Genomic DNA, 14,745 nt, shown 5'->3' on the forward strand with positions numbered 1-14,745 from the left:
AAGGTGGACCAGTATTATTATCTCACGTTGCAAATACAGGGCAGGCTTACCGTAAGAGAGTTTGCAGCTGAAGAGAGATTTGAACTTCCCGGCTGAGCTGCAACCATTTCTCTACTTCCATGCCAACATTCTTCTGCTTTTAATCCAGCACTAATTCATCTCAAAGCGCTCGGCAAAACAACCGTCGGAAAAAGTTGAAGAAGTATCTGTTTCGGGCAGTGTCAGAGGGCAATATAGAAGAACTCCAGCACCTCCTTGCTGAAGTGAAGGATCGGTCCCATGCCTGCAGAAACCTGACAGTCCAAGGTATTCAGAAATTAAATTAAAATTGTACCCAGCCCTTCTTCCCAAAGGAGCCCAGAGTGCCAAACATATCAATAATAAGATAGAATTAAAATGTCTAAAAACAGTTTGGAAAAACAAGCTTCTAAAAACAGTTAAAGGCTTCTAAAAACCAAGACGTACTCTCATGGCTAATAATTTCTGGGTTGCTAGGAATAGTGTCTTTTGGCTATCAGATGGCTGGTGGCAGGAATGGCCACCATCTTGAATGGCTCTAAAAGTGGATTAGACAAATTCATGGAGAAGTCTGCCAATGGCTACTAGCCGCAATGGTTATGCTGTGCTTCTATGGTCAGAGGCAGTAATGCTTCTGAATGCCAGTTACTGAAAACCAGAGGAGGGGAGAGTGCCCTCATGCTTCAATCCTGCTTGTGAGTTTCCTCACAGGCACCCAGGTGGCCACAGTGAGAACAGGATGTTGGACTAGGTGGGCCATTGGCTTGATCCTGCTTTCGTTCTTCTGTTTTAGATTCTCCCTAAAAGATAATAAGGAAGGAGACAGACACACCTCACTAGGAAGGGCGTTCTACAAATGGGAAGCCACCACTGGGAAGGCCCTGTCAAGGGTCACTGCCAACTGGGCACCCCCACCCAGTGGTGGTAGTTTAAAGGATGGTAGATTTTGCTCATACATTAGGGGAAACGTCTTAATGGCAAGAGCAGTTAATTAATAGAACCAGTTACCTAGAGAAGCAGTGCACTTTCCCTTGCTAGGGCTCTTGAAACCGAAGATGGGTAGCCATCTAATGGAAATTCTTTGGATTTCCTGAACTGAGCAGGAAACCTACAATGGCCTCCCTCCAATCCTAGGATTTTATGTAAGCACTTGTTTTTATTATTATTATTATTATTATTATTATTATTATTATTATTATTATTATTTTGCCAGACTATCTGATGAAAAAAATGACCTCTTCTGACACAGGCAAGACCTGCCTAATGAAAGCCTTGCTAAACATCAACGAGAACACAAAGGAAATTGTGAAAATACTTCTCTCATTTGCAGAAGAAAACCTGATCTTAGAAAGGCTCATCAATGCTGCATACACAGAAGAGGCCTACAGAGGTACAGTACTTGTACTTTGTGTTCAAACCTGAAAGAATATTGTGATGAGTATCATAGCACTTATTCCCCTATGACATACTTGCTCCCCTTATCACACTATAACTTTGGACTATAACATACAACGCAACTGAATGTTGGAAGATTCAGGGCGGACCGTAGAATTGGCTCCTGGAAGAGACAGTGATGGCCACCAACCTGGGGGACTGCAAAAGAGGATTGGACAAGTTCATGGAGGATAGGGCTAGCAATGGCTACTAGCCAGGATGGCTATGTCCTGCCTCCACCATTGGAGACAGTATTGCCTCTGAATATCAGCTCTAAATCGGGACGTGGGTGGCGCTGTGGGTTAAACCACAGAGCCTAGGACTTGTCGATCAGAAGGTCGGCGGTTTGAATCCCCATGATGGGGTGAGCTCCCGTTGCTCGGTCCCTGCTCCTGCCAACCTAGCAGTTCGAAAGCACGTCAAAGTGCGAGTAGATAAATAGGTACCGCTCTGGTGGGAAAGTTAACAGTGTTTCCGTGCGTTGCTCTGGTTCGCCAGAAGCGGCTTAGTCATGCTGGCCACATGACCCAGAAACTGTATGCCGGCTCCCTTGGCCAATAAAACGAGATGAATGCCGCAACCCCAGAGTTGGCCATGACTGGACCTAATAGTCAGGGGTCCCCTTACCTTTATCAGCTCTAAACATCCCCTAAGTGGGGACACCCTAATTTCAGGCTCTCCACAGGCATCTAGTTGGACACTGTGAAAACAGGATGCTGGATTGGGTTTCTGATGTGTACCAGCCAACACTTCTGGATCCTTATGTTCTAATGCATACTGTTAAGTGATGGGAGGAGGGAATGGATCAGGTTTATAAATACTCAAAAATATGTTTCCAATCTGCAAAGCAAATGCAAATGTCGTTTTAGCAAAAACAAGACTAAATATCAGTGGGTAGGACACTAGGGTGACAAATTATGGAACTGCAGAATGAGATTCACAGAAGTGTAAGTTGGAACGGGCCCAAAGGATCACCTAGTCCAGGGGTAGTCAACCTTTTTATGCCTACCACCCACTAATGCAACTTTCTTGGTGGTAAAATTTCCTTACTGCCCACCAGTGCTCAATGGAAGGAGGATTCAGCTTGTGCTGTAGAACCCCCTACCGCCCACCTAGAATCCTGAAAGGTTCACTAGTGGGCGGTAGGGATGAGGTTGACAACCCCTGATCTAGTCCAAGCTCTTGCAATGCCCACAGCTACCCCTGGGTGGGCTTGAACCACCACCTTCTGGTCCGCAACCACACACCCTGGCCCATTGCACTACCTGAGGTACATGTGTTTCTTTGTTCTGCAGGACAGACAGCTTTAAACATTGCCATTGAGAGACGGCAGTATGACATTACTCAGACCCTGATCGAGAAAGGAGCGGATGTGAACGCCCATGCACAAGGCATCTTCTTCAATCCTAAACACAAGCACGAAGGTTTTTATTTTGGTAAGCGAATGCAGGAGGCCAGCTGATGCAATGATGCTATGGGAACAGGGATGGATGAATCTGTTTTTGTTTTCTCTCAATTTACCAGCATCCCAATCTTTAGTTTATTTCTCAACATTTCTCCTAAATAATTGCAAATTTTGAAAAGTCCTCGGGAAAATTCATCCGCACCTTTAGTGCAAATTTCTCCTAAGATACACAAACTAGTATGCAGTTTTGCCTGGTATCCACATGTTTTGATGTTTGCATCAGGAGGAACCCCGTGTCCTCTTCCCCACATACAGATGGAGAAATTTGCTTCAGCTTGCAGCCAAATGCATACCTAGCCCACCAGCACTGTTTGAAGCAATGTCAGTTGAAGCACACCTGTCCTTTGAAATTTGCAGTTCTCTGAATTTTGCAATGAAGATTTCCAACCAAACAATGTATGCAAAAGCTCATATATCTTAGGGGGAAGTGTGTGTAAAAATGCAATTATTAGTAAAAACAACATAAAAACTCTGCATGAAATTGCTTGTATAAATGTGTATGTCAGGCAAAAGGCTACACACAAAAGTGTGTATATTAGGAGAAATTTGCACCGAAAGGCTGCTAAATTCTCACAATGACTTTATAAAAAATGAATAAATCACAATCTGGTGTAGAAATGTGAAGCATTGGAAAAATGAGAAACTGAGAACTGCCCCTCTGAAACTGACAGATCTGTACATCCCTAATACCATTAAATTAAAAATATAAAGAGCAACAACTACAATGATGCATTATTTCCTCAGGAGAGACACCCCTGGCGTTAGCTGCCTGCACAAACCAGCCAGACATTGTCGAGCTATTAATGAACAACAGCAAGACGGACATCACTTCCCAAGATTCGAGGGGGAACAATATACTCCATGCCTTGGTGACAGTCGCAGAAGACTTTAAGACGCAAAATGACTTTGTGAGGAAGATGTACGACGCCATCCTCTTGAAAAGCAGAAACCGGGATTTGGAGACGATGAAGAATAAGGATGGTTTGACGCCTCTGCAGCTAGCTGCAAAAACTGGGAAGCTGGAGGTAAGCCTGACTTGGGAAGCAAAGGAGGAAAAAGAAGGAGACCCTGGCAGGTGGCATATTATGAAATGTTGGAAATATGTGGATTTTTTTGGGTAGACCAGGAAAACCTGTGGTCCTCTGGATGGTTTTGGATTCCATTAACCCCTGCAGGCATGGCCAGTGGTCAGGAACAATGTAGTCCAGCAACATCTGGAGGTCCAGTGGTCAGGAACCTCAGGCACAGGGCCCAAATGTGGCCCACTGTCTGGCCCTCTTAACACTTTCCAGGCCACACCATTACCAGCACTGCTCCACGCCCTCCATGAATGCTTTTGCCTGACTGGAACATGTCCCTAAACTGCAATAAAGTCTCTTGCTTGCTTGCAAACAGGATAAGGAGATATGTGGTGTGTGTGTGTGTGTGTGTGTGTCTTGTATGACTGGAATATAGTGCATCTATTGCTTTGCCTCTCGTTCCTGCCTTCTACTGGCATGTGGCCCTCAGAAGGTTGCCTACAACACAATGTGGCCCTCAGGCTGCTGTAGATTCTGCAGCCATTTTGGACTTCACTGGGTAGGAGCAACAGGAAGAGAGCCAAGTTTAGTTTTCATTTGGTTGCAACAACAGAGGGAGGTGGTACAGCAATATGCTAGTTATGCAATGTCTGTGGGAGCTTAGCAGCCACTGCCAGACTTAATGAATGCGGTAACAGCACAGTGTGCAAGATTAGATCTGAGCCAGATCTCATAACTTAGTCCCATCAGTTGTTCCCCAGCAAATGGTAGACTGCCTCTGAATGTGGAGGTATCACATAGCCATCTGGACTAACGGTTGATTATGATTTATTTTTTATTAGTCAGTGGGGGACTTTTAACTTGCTCACTTATCTCCATTTTGGTCCATTAGATTCTGAAATACATTCTTAGCAGAGAAATCAGAGACAAGCCAAACAGAAGCCTTTCCAGGAAATTTACTGACTGGGCTTATGGACCCGTACAGTCTTCCCTGTACGACTTGACAGAACTGGACACCACCTCGGAGAACTCCTTGCTGGATATTATTGTCTACAATACAAATATCGGGGTAAGTTCATGCACCCTTTAAAAAAAAAGTGTTGCTTTAGGAATCCTACATACCAACAGTGTGTTCAATTTTCCAAGCGTCAATCTATATTTAGCCCAAACGGCAGCATCTATGCAAAAGAGGATGGTAACATCAGACGTGGGGCAGGGAGGAGCTCCAAGCTTTGCAGAAAAACATTTTTTTGGGGGTGGGAATCCTGCAAGGGAGAGAGAAACTCCAAATTAGCCCAACAACAACTGGATGTGCCCATTTGCCATGGAATCCTGAGCATCTGCTAGGGCTGTGACTGTGGCAGGGGCAGGGATAGAAAATGGATAGTGGATGGAATGGAGTACCCCAGAATGGACACCGCTGACTGGCTGGCTGGATTCTTGCAAAGTGGTGTGTGTGTGTGTGTGTGTGTGTGTGTGTGTGTGTGTTTGGTATTACATGGAACAATACAATTAAAACAAATCTCTCTGTCTCTCTCTCTCTCTCACACACACACACATCCAAACACTTCTAACTAGAGCTCACACTTGCTTTTAATATGCCTGGAAAAGTTCTACAAAAATAAAAAAAATCAGCCTTTCCTATTCATTCACCAACATAGGTTGTTTCTAGAACACATCAGCATTAGCCATCCTCAGAGTAGACCCATTGGAATTGACGGACATGACTAATTTAGGTCGCTTAATTTTAATGGGAGTGCTCCGAGTGGTCCTTAGCTGGATGCAGCCCACAGCATTAACCCACCATCATATATCACATTGTTAAAATTAAGCCAGTCCTTAAGGCCTGCAGACACCTGGGTTCAAATCTTCACCCAGCACACCGATTGACCTTGGACCAGTCACAGCCTTTCAGCTTAATCTGCCTCACAAATCAGGTTACAGATAGGTAGCCGTGTTGGTCTGCCATAGTCAAAACAAAATAAAAAAATTCCTTCCAGTAGCACCTTAAAGACCAACTAAGTTAGTTCTTGGTATGAACTATGCTAACTAAGTTAGTTCTTGGTATGAACTATGCATGCACACGAAAGCTCATACCAAGAACTAACTTAGTTGGTCTTTAAGGTGCTACTGGAAGGAATTTTTTTATTTTGTTTTCACAAATCAGGTGTGAGCGCAAAATGATGGGGAAGCAGGAAACATGTATGGCGTCTTTGAGCTCCTAGGGAGGAAAAACAACATATAAAAGAAAGGAATAGCTATAATAAACTAGGCTCCCCATTAGTTAATCAACTAAGGCATTAGTTGATTAATCTACCCATTGAACGCTTTTAGTTCTCCTGCTCCAGGCAAGGCTCTGCTGGGATTAACTGCTTGTGTCTGTTTCCAAGAGCTCATTATTTTATTCCCTATCTGGTCACGATGACCCCCTGGGGGGGACTGACCTCTCTTGTCTTCTGCAGAATCGCCACGAAATGTTGGCGTTGGAACCTCTGCATTCCCTGTTGCGCATGAAGTGGAAAAGGTTTGCCAGACACGTGTTCTTTGTCTCCTGCTGTTTATATTTCATCTACAATGTGTTGCTGACGTTGATCTCCTACTACAGGCCTCAAGCAGAAATGGTAAGGTGTCCCCCCCCCCCCAAAAAAAATGCTCCACTGTTTCTCCCATTTTGCTTTGTAAAATACGTAGCTGTTAAATTTGCAGTGATGGCCCCCAACTTGGATGGCTTTAAAAGAGGGTTAGATAAATTCATAGAGCAGAAAGCTATGTATCAATGGCTACTAGCCACAATGGCAACCTTCCACCTCCATTGCTAGAGGCAGTAAATGCCTCTGAATGCATCACAAGTGGGGAGAGTTGCTCATGTGGGCTTTGGGGCAACTGGTTGGCCACTGTGAGAGCAGGATGCTAGACTGGATTGGGTCCCCTTTGGCCAGATGTAGCAGCCAGACCCCTCCAATGTTCTGAAAGCTCTTAGTGAAGATTTCACACCTCGGCGCTATACACTTTTTATGGGCCAGCACCTGCCCTCCAATTCCCTGAAAGGTTTCTTCTGCAAAAAAAAATGCTTTTTTGCATTTGTACCTCATTCACAGGGCACTTTAGCTTGTATTTATATTGTTCTGTGCAGGGTTACTGTTGTTGCTATTTATGAATTGCCTTGTGCAGATGTCCCAAGGTGATATACAAAATACAACAAAAACAGCTAAAAAAACCAACAGAACATGAATTTAAAAACTAGTAGCCACCCATGCTACCAGCGCGGGTGGCGCTGTGGGTAAAACCTCAGCGCCTAGGACTTGCCGATCGCATGGTCGGTGGTTCGAATCCCCGCGGCGGGGTGCGCTCCCATTGTTCGGTCCCAGCGCCTGCCAACCTAGCAGTTCGAAAGCACCCCCGGGTGCAAGTAGATAAATAGGGACCGCTTACCAGCGGGAAGGTAAACGGCGTTCCGTGTGCTGCACTGGCTCGCCAGATGCAGCTTGTCACGCTGGCCACGTGACCCGGAAGTGTCTGCGGACAGCGCTGGCTCCCGGCCTATAGAGTGAGATGAGCGCACAACCCTAGAGTCTGGCAAGACTGGCCCGAACGGGCAGGGGTACCTTTACCTTTACCTTTACTAGCCACCCATGGCAGAAACGTTTCCATTCAGTGTTGAGGTTGGAACAAAAATGTTCTCAGTTGTTTCTGGAAAGTGCAGGTGTGGACACCCGTCGTATCTCGATGAGGATGCTGTTCCGCAGAACAGGGGCAGCCAAAAAGCTCTGCTCTGAGTGATCTGTGCAGTGGGCTTCCAAGATCTTTGAAACTTGAAGGAGAAACTCTCCTGCTGGCTGATGGTTGGATGGCGCCGTGTACGCCTCCTTCCAGCAACTCCTGCAGCCAAGCTGGTGCCCAAAGTCTTGCTCTGCTTTCCTTTGGGCCACATCAGTGAGGCTGAGAGGGGGGTCTTATCCTGTGGGCGGCCCAGGCCCTCCATACACACTGCCCAGGCTTGTGCCTCAGGAAGGTCGCTTTGGTGCTGCTAACACAGCAGTTTGACTTCACTCCCAGAGGCGTACTTCATTGTCTCTTGAGACAGACAGATGCCAACAACATAAATAAAGGGGATTAGGTTGAGCTTACTTCATCATTGTAAGCGGGAGTCATGTATGCTTTCCTTTTCATTAAGTGTTTCTCCAGCACTCTGAAACCTCCCCAGATGCCCACACTTCCTGGTCTGAAAAGGCGCCATGACCGCTTTCCCTATCCCAACTTCATGACATCAAATGCACCGCAACTTGTTGGAAAATTGAAAATTAAGATGTTAAATAATGGATATAGATTCAGTCCTGGGATCATCCTGAATTTTTCTCTCACCTCTGTCTTGTTTACAGGCTCCACCATATCCTCTGAGTTTGACTGATGACCTCAGCTGGCTCCAGCTGACAGGACAAGTGACAGTGATGCTGGGGGCCATATTTATAGCAATTAAAGAGGTGAGATTCAATTGTTGTTGTTTGCTTTTTAATGTAAAATCAAAAGTACAAACAATCAATCAAAATGATGAAACATACGAGCAGTACAGAGGTTGTATTTTCCATATATATATAAAAATAAAAGCAGCAAAACACATCATGATAGCCAAATTGTGTGATTTGGGGAAAGAGTTTTGTACATCTGGATCTGACACTTCAGAAATTAAATCCAGTGTTAAAATATTCCAGGTCCTCTTTATCCTTAGAATTGCATAATTTGTGAGTTATTTTCTCTGCAATAGTCAGAGTCCACATATTCTTGTACCACAAGAGCTCTATGTCCTGTAGTGTCTTCAATATCTGGGCCAAATAAGTTGTTATGAAACTTTCAATGCTCTCTCATTCAGTCCAACCCAAGACATTATGCTGCCTGCTGCAGAGCTCAAAGGGCACACTTCCTCCTTTAGGACCAACACTTTAAGAAGTCTTGCTGCCCCATTCAGGCTGTGATCCTTAACTGCCTGCCCAGAAGTACACCCTGCTGAACTTAATGAGATTTACTTCTGAATATATATGTACAGGGCTGTGCTAATTCTTGCCTTCATCTGTTAGGTTGTAGTGCAACTGGGGCCGGCCCTACCATTGTCTTTGTAAGCTGCTGTGTGTTTTATGGATACATCCTGAAAGTAAAATGAATGGCTTTGGGAGGAGAGACCTGTGGCCCTCCAGATGTTGCTAGGCTACAACTCTCATTGTTCCTGGCTGCTCCTTATGCCTGTAACTGCTGCATTGGTCCATCCCTAGTCACTGCTTTGTGCATTTGTGTGTTTTGTTAATCTACTCCTGGCTATTTCTGCTTGCAGAGCGTAGCTATCTTCCTGCTCAGGCCTTCAGATCTCCAATCAATCCTATCTGATGCTTGGTTCCATTTCGCATTGTAAGTCATGCATAAGAATACAAACGATTACAGCTCTGAAATAACATCCAGTCTTTCTCCGCTAAGTGGCTCATGGGCAATGCCTCTCTTTAACTCTGCCCTTAGCTCTTTTCTAATCTCTCTGCCAGCTCTTGATGTGATTTAGACATATAAATGTATATGCCATTTAAGGTCAAATGTGTTCCTGATGCCAGGGTGGCTTTTAAGATGCTTAATACTAGCATCTTAAAAGGCTGTGCTGTAATTATGAATGGAAGAGAAATTCGATTCTGCTTGCCTTGAAAGGCCATCCTACCTAATTCATGCTTTCTGATACAATATGCAAACTGAAGCACAGCCACCCTCTGAAATCCTCACTCCTCCAGATTTCCCAATGCAGTTCATTTGCAAAAATACAAATACTAGGGAAAAAATGGGCAGAAAAAAGCATGTGTTGGAGAAAACAACTTACAAATACGCATTATTTGGGGGGGGGATTGCATGCAAAAGCGTCTATTTCAGGAAATTTGCACTAAAATGCAGATGGATTTCCATGTGGACTTTACAAAATAATAATCACAATGTAGAAATACAGAGAATTAATTTTAGAATGGAAAATTAGAAACTGAAATTGCCAAATGCCCCCCATCCTTAGTAGTTGTAACATACCCACATTAAGAAAGTCTCTACCTGATTCTTAATTGTCCAGTTTTCCTCACAGATGCAACTTTTTCCCTGTTGTGTCTTGACAGTTTTATACAAGCAGTCTTGGTTGTCTTCTCTGTCTGCTTGTACTTCTTCTCCTACAAAGAACACCTTGCGTGCCTCGTCTTGGCCATGTCCTTAGGGTGGGCCAACATGCTGTATTTCACCCGGGGTCTGCAGTCCATGGGAATCTATAGTGTGATGATCCAGCAGGCAAGTATGCACTTCCAAGTTCCATTTGATATTTGATTGCGGCTGTCTGTCCACCATCTCCAGAACCCTGGTCTCAGAAGTGCTCGTCCTTCAGAAGGGCAGCTCCATTGCTGCATGAGCTGCTGCATGTCCTTATTGTTACTTTTTGTAATAAGCAACTTGGCTATAACCTTGGCTCTTCTAATGCCCATTTTTCCTTCTTTTGAAACAAGGCGGCCTGCCTTTGAGGGAAGAGCAAGAGCAGCTCCTGCTCTGCATGCAGGAGTTCAATCCCTGGCATCTCCAGGCAGGATGGGGAAAGATTCCCTGCCTGAAACCATGGAGAGCCACATTTGATAACACAGAGATAGATAGATGATGGCTATGCTCTGCCTCTATTGGGCTTGCTGATCAGAAAGTTGGCTGCTTGAATCCGTGCCATGGGGTGAGCTCCCGTTGCTCTGTCCCAGCTCCTGCCAACCTAGCAATTCGAAAGCATACTAACACGAGCAGATAAATAGGTACCACTGTGGTGGGAAGGTAAACGGTGTTTCTGTGTGCTCTGGCAGTCATCACAGTGTCCCGTTGTGCCAGAAGCGGTTTAGTCATGCAGGCCACATGACCTGGAAAGCTGTCTGTGGACAAACACGGGCCCCCTCAGCTGAAGCAAGATGAGCACCTAACACCATAGTTGCCTTTGACTGGACTTAACTGTCTGGGGCTCCTTTTCCTTTACCTGCTATTGGAAGGAGGGGAGAGAGCTCTTGTGCCCGGGTCCTGCTTGCTGGTTTCCCACAGACATTCTCTGGGTGGCCACTGTGAGAATAGGATGCCATGGGCCTGATTCAGCAGGCTTTTCTTACATTCTTATGCAGCAGTGGTCTGATTCAGCATAAGGATCCCTGAAGCACATCTTAATGCAGACAAATTGAGAGAGCCAGTTTTGTTTTTGTTTTTTTTAAAAAATAATTTTTATTCATTTTTCAAACACATAAGAAAAACAAAGCACAAAACAGAAAATCAAAACACAAAACAAAAACATACAAAACATTTAAACAAATATAACTTCAAAATTGTATTTTCATACCCTACTTTCCTTCGACTTCCCCATACCTCCCCATCCCTGCATCCTTGTTTGGTAATTCTTTAGCAACCCTTTGGTCAGAGAGAGCCAGTTTTGTCTTCACAATGTATCAGCATCCAGTAAAAGTGCTTTTGGGGTCAGCTTTCCAAATGCATATAGACTGAACACACTGATGCAGATAACTTGGACTACTGAAAGAGGTAGAGCGGTAACATGGAGAGTTTTGAGGTTCCAATTAACATGCCATTTTCTTTTTCTTTTCTTTTCATAGGTCATCTTGCATGATGTGATAAAGTTTCTAGTGGTGTACATTGTATTTCTGCTCGGATTCGGTGTAGGTAAGCAGAATTTGATGGTTATTATAGGAGGGTGGCAGTATCTTAGAAACATTTTGCATAGCTGGAATGGTGAGCTATCTAATCTTTGCTGAACTGAGCCTGCGGAACTCACGGCCCGCCTAGGTAAACACAGCCCTGCTCTGCCCAACAAAGCATTCAGTGGAATGTGTAAGCTTGCATCCTCTTACACCAATCCAAATTGTACCAATATATGATTTGGATCTTCCACATGGCAGTTCATGCGGCCAAGTTTTGTGTCGTTTCCTCAGAAAATCATCCTAGCACTCTGCCCCATATTATTTCTCCATTGAACCCAGATGTACCAATTCTGCAGAAAATGCAGCAAATACAAAACAAAACCACCCTGTGGAAATGGTAGATCCAAATTAAATGGGGGGGGGGTTATGGGATGGGATTTTAGTGGGGACAACATTGTGTGGATGGTGAACAAAACTTCTGTGGATGAGCAGCATCATGTCTCCAATAGACTGCAATGTGGAAGCTTCCCCCCAACGTTTTCTTCTGAATATGGGGTAAGATAAATGCAAGGATTGTGGAGTCTTTGGGGAACTTGTCAACCATTCCTGACCCTGTTAAGAATTCCTCGTAAACTTCCAGAAAAGTGCACAGGAACACAGAAGACATTCTACAAATATACAATATAATATTAAAGGTGCCCTTCTCTCTTTCTCTCTTAAACACAGCCCTTGCTGCCTTGATAGATTGCCCTGAAAACAGTAAGTGCAGTAACTTCAGCACTTTAGGGAATGTCGAGATCGAACTCTTCAAACTCACTTTAGGCCTCGGTGACCTGGAGATCCACGACGATGCAAAATACCCCATTCTGTTTCTGCTGCTCCGCATCTCCTTCGTCATCTTGACCTTCGTTCTCCTCCTTAACATGTTGATCGCGTTGATGGGGGAGACGGTGGAAGATATATCCAAGGAGAGCGAACATATCTGGAGGCTTCAGGTTGGTTTTCCCATTACCACTGGGGGGGTGGGGTGGACATATCCTTCCAGCCAAAATCTAAACCATGCCTGTAAACAGAATGTCAGCTGACAGCGCCAATCAGCTGATCGGCACAGCTACTTAGTCCCCTCGCCTTAGCATGGGTGATCTCAGTGGGGCTCATTGTCAGTCCTCGACTAGATAATTAGTGGATTCTGTTTGCAAAGGAACAATCAAGTGTTCACTTCAAGCTCCTAATCCTTTTTGCAGTCATGTATGATATCTGGTGTGGGGAATGCAGACGTTGTTTGGAGAAAACAGGCCAAAACAGGCCCATGCTGGGCCTAATGTGGGTTCCCATACCTGCTGTAGACCAAGAGGGAGCACACCTTCTGTTTGTGGGATCTCTTTTTCTTTATTCTTTTTGACTAGAAGTATGAAATCTACCCACCAATAAGCATTCTTAAAAGTTTTTTTTTTTTTTTTTTTTTTTACATTATCTGGTAACATTTTTCTTGTTACCACCAGAGGGCAAGAACTATTGTGGAAACAGAAAAGATCCTGCCAAAATTCCTGAGGAGAAAATTCCAGCTTGGAGAATGGTGCAAAGTGGCAGAGAATGACACCAGGTTATGTTTAAGGTAAATCAGATGTTCAGAAATGGATGAAGCTGCTCTGTTTTGATAACTGTGTCCTATTAGAGAGAGAAATGAACAAGCTCTACATAGCATCTTTAAGGGATCTGATAGTTTCCTGCTCTTTTAACTGTGCTGCCACTGCATCAAGGCTTCTAGTTGTGGTGGCTATGCTCTACCTCCACTGATGTCCCACAGGGAAAAATCAAATACGTCCATCTCTACAAACTGAATTCCAATCTTGTATAAAAAGTGAAACTATGCTCTGAACCAGTGGTGGCCAATCTGTGGCACTTCAGATGTTGTTGGACTCCAACTCCCAGCAGTCAGCATCGCCAATGGTTAGGAATGATGGAAGTTGTAGTCTAGCAGCATATGGAGGGCCACAGGTTAGCTGCCCCTGCTCAAAACATGACATTACTTTTTCATATACTGATTAAGTGTGCATTGATTAAATGAATATTGTGCCCTGATTAAAAATCTGAAAACATGAAGTGTTTCTGTCATGGTGTAAAAGATGAATCATTATAATGTGTGAATTCTCTAACTAGGATTAATGAAGTCAAATGGACTGAATGGAAAACACATGTTGCATTCATCAATGAAGACCCAGGTCCAACAGGTAAGATTCATTTATAATTTTGGGGGTAATTTTTTAAAAAAAGTTTTGTGGCCTTTTTGTCCTGTGTGTCCACACACACTCTAATCTAGGGGAAGGAACCTCAGGACCAGGGACTGACTGAAATGTGGCCCTCTAAATCTCTCCATCTGGCCCTTGGGGCTCTCCCCAGCCCACACTCCTCACTGAGTCTTGTGTTCTTGATGTGTGATAATGTCTTACTTGCCTGCACGGGGGATGGAGAGTGGAGAGATGTATGGGCGTACGTGTTAAACCTCTGACATTTGCACAACTGGAGTGTAGCCTCCCATCCAAGGAAAAGAGTCACATTTGTTGATCCACCTAGTTTTTCCTCTGGTTCCACCCACCACTGGCATGGAGGTAATTTCACTGCACACAGGTGGTATAGTGACAATAAAGGTTTATTATTTCTTAGTAGTGGTTCACTAAGTGGGGTGGGGCTGCTGTTGCTTACTAGGAGAGGCCAGGTGGTTGGCTCCAGTCCTACTGGGCCAGGTTACAAGGCCTTTAACAAATTGGGTCCAGGATACCTCAAAGGCCACCCAATCACATATATATGTGTCCTGATCACGTAAGTCTTCGAGGGGTGGGGTGGGGAGTCACAGTTGTCCCCCAGCGCCCGGATGCACAGATTGTATCCACCAGGAGCCATGGTTTCAGATTGTGGGCCAATTTTACAGAACTTCCTTCCAGCTGAGGTCAGACAGGCCCACTCCCTGTTAAACGCCCAGGGCCAACTGAAGATTTTTTCATTCTGGTAGGCATGTTCAGTGATTTTATAGTTTTAACTGAGTTAATATTCCTTGTGTTGTATTTTTGCAAACTGGTTAGAGACTATTGTAGTTAAATGGTATATAAATTGTTTAAATAAGTAATAAATAGTGCAA

At 44.4% G+C, this 14,745-nt stretch overlaps 1 protein-coding gene across 8 annotated transcripts in view; it reads left to right on the forward strand.

The window, feature by feature from the left end:
• TRPV3 (transient receptor potential cation channel subfamily V member 3) overlaps nt 1–14,745 on the forward strand; it is a 37,606-nt gene that overhangs the window by 20,507 nt on the left and 2,354 nt on the right. For 7 of the 8 annotated variants that reach the window (XM_079955528.1, XM_079955527.1, XM_079955529.1 and 4 more), the window contains 13 exons: nt 149–306; nt 1,232–1,408; nt 2,748–2,888; nt 3,662–3,942; nt 4,829–5,005; nt 6,399–6,557; nt 8,316–8,417; nt 9,260–9,333; nt 10,065–10,230; nt 11,565–11,631; nt 12,336–12,604; nt 13,112–13,224; nt 13,770–13,840. In XM_079955528.1, coding sequence (XP_079811654.1) covers nt 149–306; nt 1,232–1,408; nt 2,748–2,888; nt 3,662–3,942; nt 4,829–5,005; nt 6,399–6,557; nt 8,316–8,417; nt 9,260–9,333; nt 10,065–10,230; nt 11,565–11,631; nt 12,336–12,604; nt 13,112–13,224; nt 13,770–13,840 — 1,955 coding nt within the window. The remainder of the gene's footprint in view (nt 1–148; nt 307–1,231; nt 1,409–2,747; nt 2,889–3,661; nt 3,943–4,828; nt 5,006–6,398; nt 6,558–8,315; nt 8,418–9,259; nt 9,334–10,064; nt 10,231–11,564; nt 11,632–12,335; nt 12,605–13,111; nt 13,225–13,769; nt 13,841–14,745) is intronic. The other variant, XM_079955532.1, reaches the window with a different exon arrangement.

Source organism: Podarcis cretensis, assembly GCF_951804945.1.
Source record: "Podarcis cretensis genome assembly, chromosome: 15".
NCBI lineage: Eukaryota > Metazoa > Chordata > Lepidosauria > Squamata > Lacertidae > Podarcis > Podarcis cretensis.